At 44.2% G+C, this 20957-nt stretch overlaps 1 protein-coding gene across 1 annotated transcript in view; it reads right to left on the reverse strand.

Annotated features, from left to right (window-relative positions):
* tsnare1 (T-SNARE Domain Containing 1) overlaps positions 1-20957 on the reverse strand; it is a 194530-nt gene that overhangs the window by 94655 nt on the left and 78918 nt on the right. Inside the window, exons 5-7 of the mRNA XM_053493954.1 lie at positions 1773-1863; positions 1376-1450; positions 1146-1202 (exon numbers count right to left, since the gene is read on the reverse strand). Of these exons, the coding sequence (XP_053349929.1) occupies positions 1146-1202; positions 1376-1450; positions 1773-1863 (223 nt within the window). The remainder of the gene's footprint in view (positions 1-1145; positions 1203-1375; positions 1451-1772; positions 1864-20957) is intronic.

Raw genomic sequence — 20957 nt, forward strand, 5'->3', positions numbered from 1 at the left:
ACCGGACTCCCATCAGCCAAAGACACAGCCAAGTTGATATTAGAGCTTGTGGTCCATCTGCATGGGTTCCCAAAGGTCATCGACAGGGGCCCCAGTTCACAGCCCAGTCAGACTGAATGGACCAACCAACAACTGGAGCACTATCCGAGATGCATCACTTTTAAGAGCCGGTCCTGGACAGGGGGGTACTGTCATGCGCACTTGGACCCGGAAGTAGTCAGGAATCAGGAAGCATAAGAGGAGACAAAATGGCGCTGTACATCGCTCAGTCATTGAGTTGCCCATGCTGGTTCCCGGCGCTCCGCATCCTATTTGTGAGTACCACCTATTTTGGGTCTATTTTCCTGCCGAGTGTGTGTTATTAGAACGCGGGTTTATTTCTGTAAACTCCTGCTCTCACGCCGAGAGAGTTCTAATAATAATACGCGTGGTTATCCTGCCGATTTGCGCTACTTCCGCATTTGGGTTTACTGTCCACGCTACATGGGATAACTGCTAAGTCTTCTGTTTCACCCTGATAAGTTCGTGACATTGTAGCTCGGTGTGTTAAAGGCTCAGAGATACTTATCGTAAAGTTAGAGGTTCAAGACCCAGTCCTGTTGTTGGGCCCTAGAGAAAGGTCAATAATCTGCTCTGAGAGAGCCATATCATGCCTAACACTGTGGACTGTCCCCAGCGTCCTAATAAGCTTGGATATGCAAAGAAAGTTCACTGTGCAGTTTATTTTTTATTTATTATTTTTTTATTCACCTTTATTTAACCAGGCAAGACAGATTAAGAAAAGGTCTCTTTTTTACAACTGTGGCCTGGCAAAGGCGGAGCCTTTTGGGGGAAATAGGGGGACTAATAAAAATAAGACATTTTAAGAAAAATACATATATACAATATAAACGAAATTACGAAAGAAATAAAAGCAAAAGTAAATATTTAAAAGATTACATATTTACAAAAAAAAATCATAAAATGTTATATAAACAATGTAAACAATAGAGTGGCAATGAGTAAGAGCAGCTAGTCTAAATAACAGCAACAACACATTAATGTGCGATGTATATGCGACAAACAGTAATGTATATGTGACAAACAAAGGCTTAACTTGCTACACCTTTTTTGCTTACTCTTGCTGCACTTTTTGCTTCACTTACCTGTTTTCTGCCTTTTTGTGCTGGAGGAAGCAAGGCCCTTGAACGGTCTGCAATTTTCTGATGAGAAAAAAAAATACATCTTTACTATACACCTAATTAAAGGACAAATGAAGCTGTTATTTTTTTTTTTGCAACCCTACATGAAATCTCAAGTGTATCACATAAATAGATAATTAACTGACCATAACGTATAAGATTTTTTTTTATCTTAGCTTTAGCAATACTCTTACCTTCTGCAGGTCACCATAACGCTGCACTGACTCCGACAGCTCCGTCTTCAGCCTCGTCAGACGCAGCCGGTCTTGCTATCAAGATAAAAACTGCAAAATCAGTTACTGCAAAAAAATAGACATTAAATAATACATCTGTCCTATATAACAATTCGTCATTCACATGGCCACTGGCCTGGTGCGGTCTTTCTCATTATTATATGTTAATAGCCTCAACCTACTAATTTCATACTTTATTAAGAATGTATTGACACAAAGCTTTATCACGAACATCCCAGACAGTCCTTTCTAAATTAGACACTAGCCATGTCTAGAATGTCATTTTATTCCATGGTGTATAATATCTAAGGTCTGAGGTAGAACTATACAAGTCAGAGAAATGAAATGAATATTTTACCCGAGAGGAGCCGCTGATGATGTCAGAGAGCTGTTTGATAAGTTGGCTTGTGGTTGTAATGACTTTATTGGTTTGTTGCTGTATGGAGTGTCTGCAAAAGAGAAAGAGAGAGAGAGAGAGAGAGAGAGAGAGAGATGGGTCTTGCAGGTTAATGAAGTGAGTAAAAGGGTTGCAAATATGACATCTATTGCAAAGTGTAAAAAATCTCCAGACTGTTCTGGCTAGGCCTCCACAGATTATGCTTTGCAATTTAAATGAATCAATATTAATGACTTTGTGTGATTAGAACAGAAATGTGCAATGTGGGCTGGTTCCAGATGCAAACCCGAGCGAACGAAAGTCATATGCATCAGGCTTCTAGTGGATCTTTGCCTGCAACATGCTGCCAAATTAATAAAATGATGAAAAAATGTAAATAAAGAAATTAAATATCATAGATTTCAATTGTATGTCATCATTTCCCAATAAAATTAGGAGGGCAGGGGTAATGAATTCTGAACCAGGGGGATAAGGGGCTTCTGATCAACTTTGATCTTCTGACAGTAATACCATAGGATGTTGTTTTTTTTTTTCCAGGCAAACTGCAGTTGTGGACAAGATATTGATTAAATGTCCATGCTCTATACAGTCAGATCCCAGTTTTAAAAACTCAGCACAGAATAGCTGTCCACACTAGCAGCTGCTCCCCAAAGATATGCAGCTCACACTACATAGCCCACCTTTCCCTTAAATATTGATTTAAAGATGGAGGGTGGAAATGAAGGGTGTGATAGGAAGGAGAACTTGCTCAAGCATACTCATTGTGAAGAACGGGCCTGTCACTGTCATATTTAGTCCACAGAAAGAGACACTGTATCCTTACAAAATCAGTGGACTTTCAAGGTTAAGCGAATGGGGAAATTCTCAGTTTCATTTGTGGTCCTTTATTTGTAGGAAATCCCAGACATGCACTGTGATGTCATCTGATTACGGGACCCACTTTTCTTTCTATTCGGGACACATATTAAAAAAAAAACACTTTTTGCAGATGAACAAAGAAAGGGGTGAAGTAACTTTTCTTTTACTTCAAGTAATCATTTTTAGTATGACCGTATCAAAAATCTTTATGATGGAATTTTGGTCCATTCTACAGTACTTTACAACATTGTTTTAGTTTGTTGGGGTTTGGTTTCCCCAAACATGGCACTGCGGATTAAGCTAAATACTTCCACTTTGGTTTTATCTGTCCATAGGACGTTGTTTGAGAACCCTGCACTTTGCTCAGATCCTCAGTCATGGTCTTTTTAGACAGAAGAGGCTTTCTTCTGACAACCGTTCCAAACTAACAGTACTTGTTTAGTCAGCTTCTAATTGTCCTGTCATGGACTTTAACATTTAATGTAGTGCTGCTTTATTTATTTTTTATTTTTTTGTATTTCTCTAAGATGCTTTCCACTTGTGAGTCTTTCTCACTGCAGAATGATGGACCAATTGGAAATGGTTTTATTACCCTTTCCAAATTGATATGCAGCAACGGTTGACCAATGCTTATGTCTTTCCCTCTTGGCACTGTACACACACCTGAATGCTCCAAACTAGCAAACTGCTCAAACTACCAACACTGCTTTTATAGATGTCTGCACACCTGCTTATCTAGCTATGACTTACACTCTTAAATTCTGTGAAAGCAGTATGGCGGTACTTAGTGTTTATGTCTAGGTTATTACTAACCTTAAGAATTAGCAGAGCCAATAATCGAACAATATCTCTTGACTCTCCTTCCACTGTTTGGTGTAGGCTAATTAGTTACTTAGCTGGATAACAATTTTTTTTACTAACATCTGAACTGTTATTTCTCCTACTCTTCTGCTCTCTCCTCTCCTCTCCCTTCTAAACGTCTTGGGTTACTTTGCTGTAACCCTGTTCCCTGAAAAGACGGGAACGAGATGCTTTGTGAAAACATGTTTGTGAAGCATGTGTGTATCAAACACGCCAAATCTTTGGCTTTTATAACCTCGGTGGGTGACGTCATCTGATAAGACGCACCTGCAGGTTATAAATAGGAGTGAGCCGGAAACATTCCTCAGATTGATTTGTCTCAACAATCGTCCGGTCACGAGGCAGTGCGGCATTGGGACGCAGCATCTCGTTTCCGCCTTTTTAGGAACAGGGTTACAGCAAAGTAACCCAAGACGTTCCCTTTCAAAGGCTACACTCGGTGCTGCGTGAAAACGCTATGGGAACGAGAGCGCAAACGCCGCCGCACTGCAAGTGTCTGGACTCCAAGGTTGTGTAGCATGTGTGCACAAGGCCAAGAAGGTCTCAGAACTATGTCTGGGTAGCTGACTCAAGGACCCATGAGCCCGGAGTAGCTTGAACATCCAGACTATAAATGTAATAAATGTGTGCGAAGAGGACAACCCTCCGTGTCACACACTTGCTGCAGGGGAAAACCTCTTGCTAGTGCAATAGATGAGGCAATCCCCCTGGTTGAATGAGCCCTGATTCCTAGAGGCGAAGTGAGCCCAAGCGCCTCATAGGAGGGGCAATAGCCCAGTGTAGTGGGGGCCACCCCCCGTTGCGGCCCCAGAACATGTAAAAGCTGCTCTGACTTACGCCACTAGCTGATGCGGTGGACATAAATCTGAAGAACACGTACTGGACACAGTAAGTGAAGTCTTTCCTGCTCCGAAGCTGTAAAGGCGGAGGACAGAAGGCTTCAAAAACAATAGGGTGCATGTTGGCAAATGTGTGCAGAGAGGACCAACCCTCCACGTCACACACTTGCTGCAGGGGAATACCTCTTGCTAGTGCAATAGATGAGGCGATTCCCCTGGTTGAATGAGCCCTGATTCCTAGAGGCGAAGTGAGCCCATGCGCCTCATAGATAAGGGCAATAGCCCAGTGTAGTGGGGGCCACCCCCCGTTGCGGCCCCAGAACATGTAAAAGCTGCTCTGACTCACGCCACTGGCTGATGCGGTGGACGTAAATCTGAAGAGCACGTACTGGACACAGTGAGTGAAGTCTCTCCTGCTCCGAAGCTGTAAAGGGGGAGGACAGAAGGCTTCAAAAACAATAGGGTGCATGTTGGGAATGGAACTTTTGAAAGATAGTTAGTGAAGATGCAAAATGGCCCTGACTAGCCCAGGGGCAAATTCCAGGCAGCATGGGGAGACTGACAGATCTCCGATCCTCTTAGAGAGGTAACACTATTTAGAAAAACCATCTTGAGGGTCAGAAACCTGAGGCGCTGACTCTAGTGGTTCAACAAGGGGGCACAAGCCAGAGGACAAATTTTTCCTGCAGAAACTCCAGCACTGAAACAATTCGGCAGTGGACTGGGTCTACCTGCTTCGTCATGCACCAACTTTCAAATACATTCCATTTGAGGGCATACGCTCTTCTAGGGTAGGCAGCCCTAGAACTTAGAATACCCTGGCTGGAAGACCAGCTTGACTTAGTTGGTCCTGGTCAGGGACCGCCAAGGCGTCCAGATGCAGGGGCTGGAAGTCAGAGAGTAGTAAAGGGGACATTTGCTGATCTTGTGAGGCAAAGAGGTCCACCTCCGCTACATGAAATTTTCCCAGAATGTAAATTGCCCTGAGGGACAGAAACCTGGTGCGCTAGCTATTTAGCTGCACGAGCACAGTCCGCCCTGGCAAATAATATATGAGACTGCCATAGTGTTTTCCACCCGCACTATGACATGGTAGTCTCAACTGCTGGAGGAAGTGCTTTAGGGCCCGAAATAGAGCCATCATTTTGAGGCAATTGATGTGCCGCACAAAAAAATCTCCAGCTCCCTTGGGCTGGACGGTCATCTAAGACCGCACCCCAGCTCATGAAGAAAGCGTCTGTCGTTAGCATCTGCGACGAAAAGACGAACTTAGAGTGGGACCCAGAGTCAAAAACTGGGGTCTGAACCATATAGGAAGGGTACGAAGCACCTGGCGCATAGCCCCTATTGGGGATTGGCCCTAGAGTGAAATCCCCTGGTTCTTAGCCACAACTGAAATGCTCTCATGTGCAGAAGGCCCAAACAAAATGGATACAGCTGCCATGAGAGCTAAGATCTCTGAAAGTGATGGTCACTTTCTGGTCTAGCTTGATTTCCTTGATGGTGTTGAGAATGGATTTAAAACGAACGGGAGACAGCTGTGCCCGCTTACGTTTAAATTCCATGTGACACCCAAAAATGTTGTCCTCTGAACAGGAAAGAGCATGCTTTCATGGCATTGGATCTCAATCCTAAGAAACAAAGATTAGCTAGGACGACATGCTGATGTCGAAGCGCTAGCTACTGAGACTGGGCCAGCCAGTCATGTAATTCAAATACGGATGCTCTGGAGTCGTAAGAGCCAAAACTACATCCATGTATTTTGTGTATGTGCGGGTGAGAGAGCTAGACCAAATGGAAGGACCCGATACTGGTAAGCTTCACCCCCGAAAGCGAACCTCAGGAACCTCCTGTGTTGTGGCAATATTTCTATTGATTTATTTTTAGCCCGCAAAATCTAAAAATTGGACGCAGCCCCCCGTTCCTCTTGGGAACCAAAAAATACCGAATGTAGTAGCCTGACTCTCTGTCTGGTAGGGGAACATGTTACATGGCCCCATTTCCCAGCAACTTCTGTCAGTAGATGCGCACTTTCCAGGTTTCATGGAAGTGGTTACCACGCCATTGAGACGCGGAGGTAATGTGAGAAATTAATCTTGTAGTTTATCTGTACAGTGCTTAGTACCCAAGGAGATATACTTGGCAGTAGCTTCCACGCTGCCAGTTTCTCAGAAAGGGGCAAAGTCCGGGGGGGGGGGGATGTGTTAGATGTTCGGCATCCTGAAACATGGCAGGAAAAAAACTCTGAAGAACTAACATTTTATTGGAGACTGGAGTTGTCCGAAACACCAGTGGTGGCGGAGCAAGAACACCAACCTCCTGGGGGTGCCAGGGAGAACACTTCATTCTTCGAAAGGAATTCTGCGTGCCTTTCCCCATTGGGGGCCACCCCCCACGGTCCTGGGCACATGAACCTCAGGGCTTCTTTGTGAAGACAATATGCCAGTCTGACCTCTTTTGAGGCGGATTGCGTGACGCACCCCAATTTTGCGAGGGGGTGCCCAACTCAAAAACACTCTTCTTGTGTGTTTCACACCTCGCAACAGTCAGACCCGGTCGAGACTGGGTGGGCGACAGTCCCGACTCTTGAGCACGCCGGGGAAGGAATTTTCTGAAGGCTTGTTATATAACTTCGCCTCATGAACCTAGTGGTGACCGAGTTAACGACATTGCCAAGTAGGCCGGGAGGCGTGATGGGGCATCGAGGAGGAATACACGATCCTTCTTCTCGATGCCCCCGAGATTCAACCACAAGTGCCTCTCAGCGGAAACCATTGCAGCCATAAAACAGCCGATAGCACGAGCCGTCTGCTTTGTTGCCAGACGAAGAGACAAGTCTGTGGCCCGGCGTAAGTCCAATACGCCCTACCTTGGTAGGCGTGCAAAACCGCTATGGTGTGCAATGGAGCACTAACCTGACCTGCTGGCTGAAAAGCTTTTCCCTCCAGGGAAGATAAAAAGTCTACACAGCTTGAAAGGAAGTAATAGCTTTTCAGGAAGAATGATGTCCCAGAATAGAGATAGCCTGGAAGCGTCTCTTCCATCTGGGTGTCAATATATAACCCTGCACTTCCACCTCAACTATATTTAAATAAATAAACAGGTTGATGGCAGGAAAACATGGGATGAATACAGCTTACTCCATGAAAGGGTTAACTCATATGGAGATTGCTAAAAAAAAGGGGAGAGAGCGTCGTTGAGGCTCCGCCCCCAGCAACCCGACAGAACCTGCAGTCTGTTTTTATTTATTTATTTATTTAATTCATTTATTTATTTTTTAAGTGCTTAAAGGCTATAACCATCTCCGCGGAAGCAAGAGGGGATGTTTATCCTTGCCCATTCACAAGAAGCGCCAGGGCGCGCTTGAGAGCGAACGGAGGAATTTCCTGATCCGATGAGAACGCGAAAGCAAGGAGTTTTAAATCCGTCTCTCACAGCTCTGCCAGATGCACGAGTTTAAGCCCTAGGAATGCGCAGCGGCTCAAAGCTTCTCAAGGAATGTAAGGCGCGCGCGTAGCACTTAATCAAAGCAGTAAAATGTAGAGATCGCCCTCTGATATGGATTATACACCGGAGGGACATCTCGTTTAAAACTCTGCAATTATCGGTAAGTTAAACACTTATTTTGCTGGTTAAACACAACACCCTCACAACTAGGTGAAGACAAGTATCTGAGGAATGTTTCCGGTTCACTACTATTTATAACCTGCAGGTGCGTCTGATCAGATGACGTCACCCACCGCGGTTATAAAAACCAAAAATTTGGCGTGTTTGATACACACATGCTTCACAACCGGCAACATGACAAGATGTTTCCCATAGCGTTTTCACGCAGCATCGAGTGTAGCCTTCAAAAGGGAACTCTATTTCTCTCTCCCTCTCTTTTCTTCTCCCTGTCTCTCTGTCGAGCTATACATGTCACTCCTAAGCTGCCAGTGATCCAGACCCCCTCTGCCTTCTGGACCTGTCTGACATGGTTTGGTGTCCCGCTTCTGGTTGGAGATCTTGTTGCATGTTAAAAGCGCTATACAGTACAAATAAAATTAAATTGAATTGTTTTTTTTTTTAAACGTCTGATGTCTGCCAGAATAAAATACATTTTAGGTTTATTGTCTTCCCTGTACTTATATTTTGTACATAGCATTTGTAATAGAAATGTAGTTTTGGTTCATGCTATTTCATTTAGCAGATATTTTAATATTGCAAGGACATCTGCTGCTAAATGACCAAATGTTTAAACATTATTAACTGCTAAGCTGTAAAGTTATATGCATTTTTGTAACTTAGCTAAAAAAATAATAATTATTATTGTGCACTATGTAAGACATGATAGTTCAGAAAAGGGTTTAATGTTTAAAATCACAAAATCTTTACAGGTACTTGTAAGAGCTTGACTTGGGGAGCACCACAGACACGGACACGAGGAGATATCTTGCAGTAAAAAGTTTTTTTTTATTTTTTATGTTTAATAAAAAGGTTTAGGGAAGAAAAGGGAGAATAAGGGCAAGGAGAAATAGGATGTAAAGACAAAGTGAAAATGTAAAAATTGGAGTCAGCAGCAGTGCCCATCATGATGTTGGCATGAAGCTGGTGGGCTGTGACAGTGGCAGGCCGAGGGTCAGATTGCCGTTTGTTGGCAGTGGCGGCAGGTTCAAGGTGAAGGCATTGTGATACAAAGCCATAGCAGATTGACGAGATGTACTTGAAACAGCTGGAACACTCGCAAGCTCTTTATCAGCATGTCTGTAGCGGCAGCAGGCCAGGGTTAAAAGCAAGTGAGGCAACGTAGCTATCACAGCCTGTTAACAGTGACGACAGGCCGGCATTTAAGCCATAATAGCCAATTATCTGTGACGGAGGCAAAATATCCAGAATCCAACACGATGAAGCAGAAATAGCTGTCACAATCCTGTAATGTGGTAGTAATCTAAAACTAGGAACCTTGAAGTCGAGGTACTGCTGGACACATCTGTAGTTTTAGATTGCCACCACATTACAGGATTGTGACAGCTATTTCTGCTTCGTCGTGTTGGATTCTGGATATTTTCCTCACCCGCACTTGCACATTTCACTTTCTAGTCTCTACTTATTTCTCCATGCCGTAAACCCCTCTTTTCTTTTCCAATTATTTATTATTTAATAAAAAACACTTCTCCTGACTTGAGAGTTGTGTGTGTGCCTGTGGTGCTCCACAATTGCAAGGTCTTAAGGTCTTAAGCTCCACTTATATTGGTGGAGAAGGTGGGCAACAGGCACTGACTGTAAGTTCTGTGGCTGTCCCTAACGAGTGAGATCTTTGTATGTTTTGTGGAAACGCAGTGTGCGAAAATGACCGCGAGCTTGGAACTGGGAAAAGGGTAATGTCCTGGATCCTCCAGTGACGAGTAAAGTATATGCAAAATTTTTTTGGCGCCTAGCTCTCTCTAAAAATTCTAAAGTCTATTCTAATTCTAAAATCCTAGAGAAGGTTGTTTCAGCTCAGGTACATAATCACCTGTCAATCAATAACTTACATGAACAATTTTAATCTGGTTTCCATCCTCAGCATAGTACCAAGACTGCCCTGGTCAAAATATCCAATGATCTTCTGGTAGCAGCTGATTTAGAACTTCTGTCAATTTTAATACTTCTTGATTTAACCTCAGCATTTAACACCATCTCCCATAAAATTTTATTACAAAGACTGAAGTTTATTGGAATTGTAGATACTTGTTCAGCTAGGCCAGATAAAAACTATATCTTCACTGCAGAAGTCCCTCAGGGGTCAGTCTTGGGGCCCTTACTCTATCATCTACTTATTGCCCTTGGGGAACATTTTCCGAAAATACGGTGTCCAATTTCATTGCTATGCTGATGACACCCAGCTCTATATTTCCTCCAAACCTACTTCTGACCTTCCTCCATCTTCTTTTTCAAATTGTTTAGCTTAAATTAAATCTTGGTTCTCAAATAATCTTCTTAAACTCAACAGTAGTAAAACCAAAATACTCCTCATGGGCACTAAAAATACTCGAAGACCTGATGGCTCTACAAGCACTCCTTCAACAAAAATTGAAAGCTTGGGCGTTATCCTTGATAGCACCCTATCCTTTGAAGCACACATTAATAAAATCACTAGGAAAGTGTACTACCTCATCTGAAACATTAACGGTCTTCGTCTGGCCCTCTCAATGAGGAGCGCTGCCATTTTGGTGCACTACATTTAGTACACTATTTATTTTTATTATTATCTTTTTTCATTTATTAATTTATATTTATGGTGTGTAAGGTGTCCTTGAGTGCCATGAAAGGCACCTACAAATAAAAATTATTTATTATTATTATTAACATTATTATTATTATAAAAAGGGTACGAAGCCCTTGGTGCATAACCCTTATTTGCCTCCGGGGATTGGCCCTGAGTAAAATCCCCTTGCTTTCAGCCACAACTGAAACAATCACATGTGTAAAAGGCCCAAAGGTGTCACCGTGGACGCAGCTGCCATGAGACCTAAAATTGTTCCCTTGTGACTCATCTCCAGGTCAAGACCTTGTGATATCCATGGACAACAACCAAATCACTCCCTTAACCACTGCCCGCAATCTTGGGGTAACCGTGGACAATCATCTGTCATTTCCCCACACATCGCTAACCTCACTCGCTCTTGTCGATTTCTTCTTTACAATATCAGAAGAATTCGCCCATTTCTTTCTTCACAGGCTACTCAGGTGCTTGTTCAGTCCCTTGTTATTTCCAGACTGGACTACTGCAACTCACTCCTGGCAGGCCTGCCTTTGTCCACGATTCGTCCCCTGCAACTGATCCAGAATGCAGCAGCACGACTCGTTTTTAACCTTCCCAAGTTCTCCCACACCACCCCACTCCTCCGCTCCCTGCACTGGCTTCCTGTAGCTGCCCGCATCAAATTCAAAACACTGATGCTTGCCTACAAAGCTAAAAATGGCCCAGCACCCACTTACCTCTCTGCGCTAATTACACCATGCACTGCACCACGTTCCCTCCGATCCTCCAGCACTGCTCGCCTCATCCCACCATCTCTCAGGGATCGAGGGCGGCATTCATCCAGGCTCTTTTCTGTTCTGGCACCTAGGTGGTGGAATGAACTTCCTCTAGATGTCCGTACATCAGAGACTTTGACTATCTTTAAACGACGACTCAAGACGCATCTGTTTCTCCAGTACTTGGACTAACCCCCCCCCCCCCCCCCCCCAAAAAAAAAAAAAAAAAAAAAAAAAACTCTTCTCAGATGTGTTGGACTAATGGTACTTAGTTATTAACCTAGTTAACCCAGTGTAAGTATGTATCCAATGTTGTAAACATTAAAGCACTTTTTGTAAGTCGCTCTGGATAAGAGCGTCTGCCAAATGCCTAAATGTAAATGTAAATGTAAAATCTCTGAAAGTGATGAATAGTGACTTTCTGGCCTAGCTTGGTTTCCTTTGGGGTGTCGCAGCCATAAAAAAAACAGCCGATAGCACGGCCGTCTGCTTTGTTGCACATAGAGACAGGTCTGTGGCTAGGCGTAATTCCAGGAACGATGTTGAAGACCCCGCCAATGCTCGAGTCTTTCAGCAGGTCAGACTGGTAAGCCTGCAAAACCGCCAGCTACTGATCAGCTGCCTAAGAGCTTTTCAGGGAGGATGATGTCCCAGCGTCGCTTCTATCTGGGACATCATCATATAACCGTGCCTTCATATCAACAATATTCGAATAAATCGAAGTTAATGGCACAAAAACACAGGATAAATAGGGCTATATGTTGCCAAAAAACGGGGGGAGGGGTAAGAGAAAGCGTCGCTGAGGCTCCCCCCTGGCCACCCGACAGAAACCTGTCGTCTAACTCTTGAGCATTTGGGAAAAAATCCCGCTTTCACGGCCAAATACAATATGCGATCGAGTAACTCCTCCATACCCGTGGAAGCGAGAGTATGTCTTTCATATCCATTTACAAGAAGTGCCAAAGTGCCCTTGAAAAGTGGATGGAAAACTCCACCATATTAGTAAGTTAATACTTTTAAATTCGCTTGCACACATCACATGCAATCACAATACGGTCCTGAAGACAAAAAGATCTGAGGATCGGAGCGTACGATTTGAACGCTGTTTGGCATTATTGGGATTTGAATTGCAATTCAATGATGGGGCAAAAACATTTCTGTAAACGTATAAGAGTTATTCTTACAAACCTCATAAAAAATTTTACATGGAATTGTGTCTGCTCAGAAAACACTAATTTGTAGAATTTTACACAGAAACTTTGGTAAGTAATAAAGAACCAATAATAATAGGATGGTATAACATGGAAAAGCCTACAATCAAGTCCATGGCAGTGCAGCTACAGCATATTTTCTACAATTTTAAATAAACCAATATAATTATCCGTTGGTAAAATTCTGTTGAAATACAATTAGCCTAGATTTATAATAATCAGGTGTATGTCATTATTCAAAAATTATCTATCGCCAAGCACATCTATTCAACTTATAAAAAAAAGGTTTAAGATTACCTTTTAAAGGGGTGATCTCAAACTAATGTCTGTAATGACAAATGTGTCCTCTACAACCATTACACACCACTGACAGCAATAAAATGAACAAATCACATCTACCACATGCACAGTCACAGTGCTACACTGACACCAGACAGGACTGCTTTGTACTCATATGAATACATATGAGCCCCTAACTGACTTTCTATTAGTGGCACTTAACCTAAGCCAGAAGAAATTTGAATACAAACCATTCTGCCTAAAATTCAGTTCTGTAGAGAATTATACATTATGATGCCATTGAAATCTTTCTTATGCATTTTTTATACCTATATCTTCATATTTTTAATATAATACTGGCATCACATGTAAAAAGACAGTTTTACTTTTCTGTTTCCATTTCTTACAACTGAACAATATTGTTATAATCTTAAAATTGCATTACTTTCTTGAAGTCTTAAAGATCAGGCATTCTTGAATATTAAAATATAACTATTTTATTTTGCCCTTTTCAGCAAAATTTTTAATTTCCAGCACATACAAAATGACAAACACTGAAAATCATGCATTCGAATAAAATTGTAAGATATTGCATGGATGTTGCATAATAATATTAAATTCAAAAATATTGTGTTTAGTTAAGATTATATTTCAAGTGATATGTCTTTGCTAGAGCCTTTTTATGGAAGTGGTTGCTAGAAATTTATTTTGTAATACATTCAAACAGTAATGCATTAACACCTTTAAAGAAGACTTATACGCCTCTTCACCATCCTCTACAGAATCATCAACCTCATGCACTTTATTTCAAGGTGTTCACCAAGTGTGTATAGCTACTAAAAGGTCTTTTATTACTCATCTTATTAAGCTCAAACTTAAGCTTAATCAATCTCGCTCTCTCTCTCTATCATATATATATATATGATTTATTAGTAGCAAGTTTTGCAAATGTGCTTGTCCCTAATAGAGTGATCTATGGTGGGAGGACACACCTTAGGATGTGATCCCTAATTTTACAGTCAGGTTTTACATTAAAACTGGTTATGGCTTAATCCACTTAAGCAAATGTACATGGTGAAGAATATTTTGTTGGAGCTGTCAGTGGTGTCACTGGAGGCAGAGCAGCATCAGGGAATGTAAAAAGGAGATGGAATACCAGAGCAATTACAATAGATCAATTAGATTTGCATTGATGACACCATTATGCTCAGTCATACAGTCAGGAGACCAACCAGTTTCTCATAGCGGTTGCATATCAAAGCACAGAAGGAGAAAAATTACATCCTGTTACATTGTGAAATCCTCTTCCATTTGTAAATGCTTGACCCTGGATAATGTGCATTACTCGCTGTTCATTTTTCATTGCACTAATATCTTTCTTTGAATGGGACTCAACAACATAACTGAATGAAACAAAGAAGAGAGAGGGATCTTATTTCAACATATTTTTACATACACAGTGCTGTTTAACAGTTCCAGAGTTTCAACAGCAGCTCTGATTCTTCCCATTGTAAGGATTACATTTTTGCAATATATTATTTGTATAGTACCACAGATTAAAAATAATTTTTGACACAGTAAATTTTCCTGTCAGAAGATGCTTATTTATTACAGATGGAAGGAGTCTCCAGTGACAGTCAGAGTCAAATCTGTAACTTGATATTTTTAGGTTTGTCTTCGAGACATATTTTTCATGCAAAATGACAAGCTGCATTTTTAAAATTAATTCCTAGGTAGAAAAAAGGGAGGGTATTTATAGATGCTACAATGTTAGAGAATGTCTCGGGTTACTTTGCTGTAACCCTGTTCCCTGAAAAAGTGGGAACAAGATGCTGTGTAAAAATGCTATGGGAACATTTTTTTGTGTTACTGGTTGTGAAGCATGTGTGTATAAAACACAAATTTTTGGCTTATATAACCTCGGTCAGGTGACGTCATCTGATGAAGTGCACCTGCAGGTTATAAATAAAAGTAAACCGGAAACATCCTCAGGTCAATTCTGTCTGAAAGGATGTCCAGTCACGCAAGCAGTGCGCATTGGAGCGCAGCATCTCGTTCCCTCTCTTTCAGGAAACAGGGTTACAGCAAAGCAACCCGAGACGTTCCCTTTTAAAAGTTACACTTAATGCTGTGTGAAAACGCTATGGAAACGTCTTGGGTTACTTTGCTGTAACCCTGTTCCCTGAAAAGGCAGGAACGAGATGCTTCGTAAAAACGCTATGGGAACATCTTGTCATGTTGCCGGTTGTGAAGCATGTGTGTACCAAACACGCCAAATTTTTGGCTTTTATAACCTCGGTCAGGTGACGTCATCTGATAGGACGCACCTGCAGGTTATAAATAGGAGTGAACCGGAAACATTCCTCAGATTGATTTGTCTGAACGGACGTCCGGTCACATAGACAGTGCGGCATTGGGACGCAGCATCTCGTTCCCGCCTTTTCAGGAAACAGGGTTACAGCAAAGTAACCCGAGACGTTCCCTTTCAAAGGCTACACTCGATGCTGCGTGAAAACGCTATGGGAACGAGAGTGCCAACGCCGCCGCACTGCAAGTGTCTGGACTCCAAGGTTGTGTAGCGTGTGCGCACAAGGCCAAGAAGGTCTCAGAACTATGTCTGGGTAGCTGACTTAAGGACCCGTGGGCCCGGAGTAGCATGAACATCCAAACTATAAATGTAATAAATGTGTGCGGAGAGGACAACCCTCCGTGTCACACACTTGCTGCAGGAGAATACCTCTTGCTAGTGCAATAGATGGGGCGATCCCCCTGGTTGAATGAGCCCTGATTCCTAGAGGCGAAGTGAGCCCACGCGCCTCATAGGAGAGGGCAATAGCCCAGTGTAGTGGGGGCCACCCCTGTTGCGGCCCCAGACCATGTAAAAGCTGCTTTGACTTACGCCACTAGCTGATGCGGTGGACGTAAATCTGAAGAGCACGTACTGGACAAAGTAAGTGAAGTCTTTCCTGCTCCGAAGCTGTAAAGGCGGAGGACAGAAGGCTTCAAAACAATAGGATGCATATTGGCAAATGTGTGCGGAGAGGACCAACCCTCCGCGTCACAGACTTGCTGCAAGGGAATACCTCTTGCTAGTGCAATTGATGAGGCGATTCCCCTGGTTGAATGAGCCCTGATTCCTAGAGGCGAAGTGAGCCCACGCGCCTCATAGGAGAGGGCAATAGCATCTCTCACGCCGCTTGCGGCTTCAAAACATGTAAAAGCTGCTCTGACTTACGCCACTGGCTAATGCGGTGGACGTAAATCTGAAGAGCACGTACTGGACACAGTAAGTGAAGTCTCTCCTGCTCCGAAGCTGTAAAGGCGGAGGACAGAAGGCTTCAAAACAATAGGATGCATATTGGCAAATGTGTGCGGAGAGGACCAACCCTCCGCATCACAGACTTGCTGCAAAGGAATACCTCTTGCTAGTGCAATTAATGAGGCGATTCCCCTGGTTGAATGAACCCTGATTCCTAGAGGCGAAGTGAACCCACGCGCCTCATAGGAGAGGGCAATAGCATCTCTCACGCAGCTTGCGGCTTCAAAACATGTAAAAGCTGCTCTGACTTACGCCACTGGCTAATGCGGTGGACGTAAATCTGAAGAGCATGTACTGGACACAGTAAGTGAAGTCTCTCCTGCTCCGAAGCTGTAAAGGCGGAGGACAGAAGGCTTCAAAACAATAGGATGCATATTGGCAAATGTGTGCGGAGAGGACCAACCATCCGCATCACAGACTTGCTGCAAAGGAATACCTCTTGCTAGTGCAATTGATGAGGCGATTCCCCTGGTTAAATGAACCCTGATTCCAAGAGGCAAAGTGAACCTACGCGCCTCATAGGAGAGGGCAATAGCTGTCCGATCCTCTTAGAGAGGTAACACCATTTAGAAAAACCATCTTAGAATAGTCTTAATTACGCTGGCTGGAAGACCAGCTTGACTTAGAGTCAGAGAGTAGTGAAGGGGACATTTGCTGATCTTGCGAGGCAAAGAGGTCCACCTACGCTACATGAAATTTTCCCAGAATGTAAATCGCCCTGAGGGACAGAAATCTGGTGCGCTAGCTATTTAGTGGCGCGAGCACAGTCCGCCCTAGCGATTAATATATGAGACTGCCATAGTGTTGTTCACCCGCACTAGGACATGGTAGTCTCAACTGCTGGAGGAAGTGCTTTAGGGCCTGAAATAGAGCCATGATTTTGAGGCAATTTATGTGCCGCGCAAAACGATGGCCTCTCCAGCTCCCTTGGGCTGGACGGTCATTTAAGACCGCACCCCAGCCCATGAGGGAAGCGTCTGTCGTTAGCATCTGCGACGACAAGACGAACTTAGAGTGGGACCAAGAGTCAGAAACCGGGGTCTGAACCACATAGAAAGGGTACGAAGCACCTGGCGCGTAGCCCTTATTGGGCATTGGCCCTAGAGTAAAATCCCCTGGTTCTTAGCCACAACTGAAATGCTCTCATGTGCAGAAGGTCCAAAGGTGTCACCGTGGATACAGCTGCCATGAGAGCTAAGATCTCTGAAAGTGAAGGTCACTTTCTGGTCTAGCTTGATTTCCTTGACAGTGTTGAGAATGGATTCGACACAAGCGGGAGACAGCTGTGCCCGCTTACGCTCAAATTCCATGTGACACCCAAAAATGTTGTCCCCTAAACAGGAAAGAGCATGCTTTCATGGCATTGGATCTCAATCCTAGGAAACAAAGATTAGCTAGAACGACATGCTGATGTCGAAGCGCTAGCTACTGAGACTGGGCCAGCCAGTCATGTAATTCAATACGGATGCTCTGGAGTCGTAAGAGCCAGAACTACATCCATGTATTTTGTGTATGTGCGGGTAAAAAAGCTAGACCAAATGGAAGGACCCGATACTGGTAAGCTTCGCCCCTGAAAGCGAACCTCAGGAACCTCCTGTGTTGTGGCAATATTTCCATTGATTTATTTTTAGATAGCGGTAAAGCCCGCAAAGTCTAAAAAATTGGACGCAGCCCCCCGTTCCTCTTGCACTTTCCGGTTTCATGGAAGTGGAGACCACGCCATTGAAACGCGGAGGGTGATGTGAGAACTGAATCCTGTAGTTTCTTTGTACAGTGCTTAGTACCCAAGGAGATATACTTGGCAGTAGCTTCCACGCTGCCAGTTTCTCAGAAAGGGGCAAAGCTCAGCGGCTTGGTTAAACGGGGGGGATGTTAGATGTTCGGTTCCTGAAACACGGCAGAAATAACCCAAAGAACTAACATTTTATTGGAGACTGGAGTTGCCCGAAACACCAGTGGTGGCGGAGCAAGAACACCGATCTCCTGGGGGTGCCAGGGAGAACACTTCATTCTTTAAAAGGAATTCTGTGTGCCTCTCCCCATTGGGGGGCCACCCCCCACGGTCCTGGGCACATGAACCTCAGGGCTTCTTTGTGAAGACAACATGCCAGTCTGACCTCTTTTGAGGCGGATTGCGTGACGCACCCCAATCTTGCGAGGGGGTGCCCAGCTCAAAAACACTCTCCTTGTGTGTTTCATGCCTCGCAACAGTCAGACCCGGTCGAGACTGGGTGGCCGACAGTCCCGACTCTTGAGCATGGCGGAGAAGGAATTTCCCGAAGGCTTGTTATATAACTTCGCCTCATGAACCTAGTGGCGACCGAGTTAACGACATCGCCAAGTAGGCCGGGAGGCGAGATGGGGCATCTAGGAGGAATACACGATCCTTCTCCTTAATGCCCCTGAGATTCAACCACAAGTGCCTCTCCGCGGAGACCATAGCAGCCATAAAACGGCCGATAGCACAAGCCGTCTGCTTTGTTGCACGAAGAGACAAGCCTGTGGCCCGGCGTAAATCCAATACGCCTTACCTTGCAGAGCCCCGCCAGTACTCAAGTCTCTCAGCAGGTCAGCCTGTTAGACGTGCAAAACCGCCATGGTGTGCAATGCGCCAACCTGACCTGCTGCCTCAAAAGCTTTTCCCTCCAGGGAAGATAAAAAGTCTACACAGCTTGAAAGGAAATAATAGCTTTTCAGGAAGGATAATGTCCCAGAAGAGAGATAGCCTGGAAGCATCTCTTCTATCTGGGTGTCATCATATAACTCCGCGTTTCTACCTCAATTATATTTAAATAAATAAATAAGTTGATGGCAGGAAAACACGGGATGAATACAGCTTACTCCATGAAAGGGTTAACTCATATGGAGATTGCTAAGAAAAGGGGAGAGAGCGTCGTTGAGGCTCTGCCCCCGGCCACCCGACAGAACCTGCCGTCTATGTTTTTATTTTTATTATTTTTAATTACCATCTCCGCAGAAGCAAGAGAGGATGTTTATGCTTGCCCATTCACAAGAAGCGCGGCGCGCGCTTGCGAGCGGACAGAGGGATTTCCCGATCCGATGAGAACGCGAAAGAAAGGAGTTTTAAATCCGTCTCTCACTGCTCTGCCGGATGCACGAGTTTAAGCCCCAGGAATGCGCGGCGGCTCGAAGATTTTCAAGGAATGCGAGCCGCGCCCAGCACTTAATCGAAGCAGTAAAGTGTAGAGATCGCACTCCGATATGGATTATACACACGGAGGGACATCTCGTTTAAACTCTGCCATTATCGGTGAGTTAAACACTTATTTTTGTTAGACACACACGCTCACAACTAGGTGAAGACAAGAATCTGAGGAATGTTCCCGGTTCACTCCTATTTATAACCTGCAGATGCGTCCTATCAGATGACGTCACCTGACCGAGGTTATAAAAGGCAAAAATTTGGCGTGTTTGGTACACACATGCTTCACAACCGCCAACATGACAAGATGTTCCCATAGCATTTTCACACAGCATCGAGTGTAGCCTTTGAAAGGGAACAAGAATACCAACTCTGCCGCACTGCAAGTATCTGGGCCCCCAGGGTTGTGGTGCGTGTGTGCACAATAGCCAAGGAGGTCTCAGACCTAGCTCTGGGAGGACCAGCCTCGAGGACCTGTGTGACCAAAATAGTATGAACATCCAAGCTATAAAATCTAACAAATGTGTGCAGAGAGGACCAGCCTGCCGCATCACATACTTGCTGCAAGGGGACACCTCTTGCCAGCGCAATAGATGAGGCAATCTCCCTGGTCGAATGAGCCCTGATTCCTAGAGGCGAAGTGTGACCACACGCCTCGTAGGCTAGGCGTCTCTCGCCCAATGTGACAATGTTTGTCTAGTGGCGGCCCCCCAGTTGTGGCCTCCATAGCATATGAAAAGCTGCTCTGACTTACGCCACTGGCTAATGCGGTGGACATAAATCTAAAGAGCACGTACTGGACACAGTGAATGAATTCTTTCCTGCTCCGGAGCTGTAAAAGGCGGAGGACAGAATGCTTCGAGAACAACTGGGTGCATGGTTGAGAATCGGGAAGATAGTTCGGGTGAGGATGCAAAATGGCGAGACAAAGCCTGCAGATCTCCAATTCTCTTCAAAGAAGTAATGGCCATAAGAAAAACCATCTTGAGGGTCCGAAGCCTGGCAGGCGCTGACTCTAGTGGTTCAAAAGAAGTGTCAGTCAGACCTTCAAGCACAATAGCTAAGTACTGTCGCTCTAGTTGGCGGCCTCAACCGTAGATTTACAAATAAAATGGGCGACTAAAGATTGCTTTCCCACAGAAACCCCGAGGACAACCTTTCTTGCAGGAACTCCAGCACTGAAACAATTCGGCAGTGGACTGGGTCTACAAGTTTTGCCATGCAACTTTCAAATACACTCCATTTGAGGGCATAAGTTCTTCTAGTGGAGGGAGCCCTAGTAGCTCTATAGTTTCAATTACATCTTACAACAACAAGACGGACCAAGAATGAAACCTAAAGTCAGAAACCGGGATCTGAACCACATAAAAAGAGTACGAAGCCCCTGGTGCGTAACACTTATTTGCCTCTAGGGATTGGCCCTTGAGTGAAATCCTCTGACTTTTAGCCACAACTGAAATGCTCTCATGTGCAGAAGGCCCAAAGGTATCACCGTGGAATCAGCTGCCATGAGACCTAAAGATCCCTGAAAGTGAGACCTAAAGATCCCTGAAAGTGATGAACAGTCTAATTCAAATACGGATGCTCTGGAGTCGTAAGAGCCAGAACTACATCCAT

The sequence above is a fragment of the Clarias gariepinus genome, chromosome 4 (genome assembly GCF_024256425.1).
Source record: "Clarias gariepinus isolate MV-2021 ecotype Netherlands chromosome 4, CGAR_prim_01v2, whole genome shotgun sequence".
Classification (NCBI taxonomy): Eukaryota; Metazoa; Chordata; class Actinopteri; order Siluriformes; family Clariidae; genus Clarias; species Clarias gariepinus.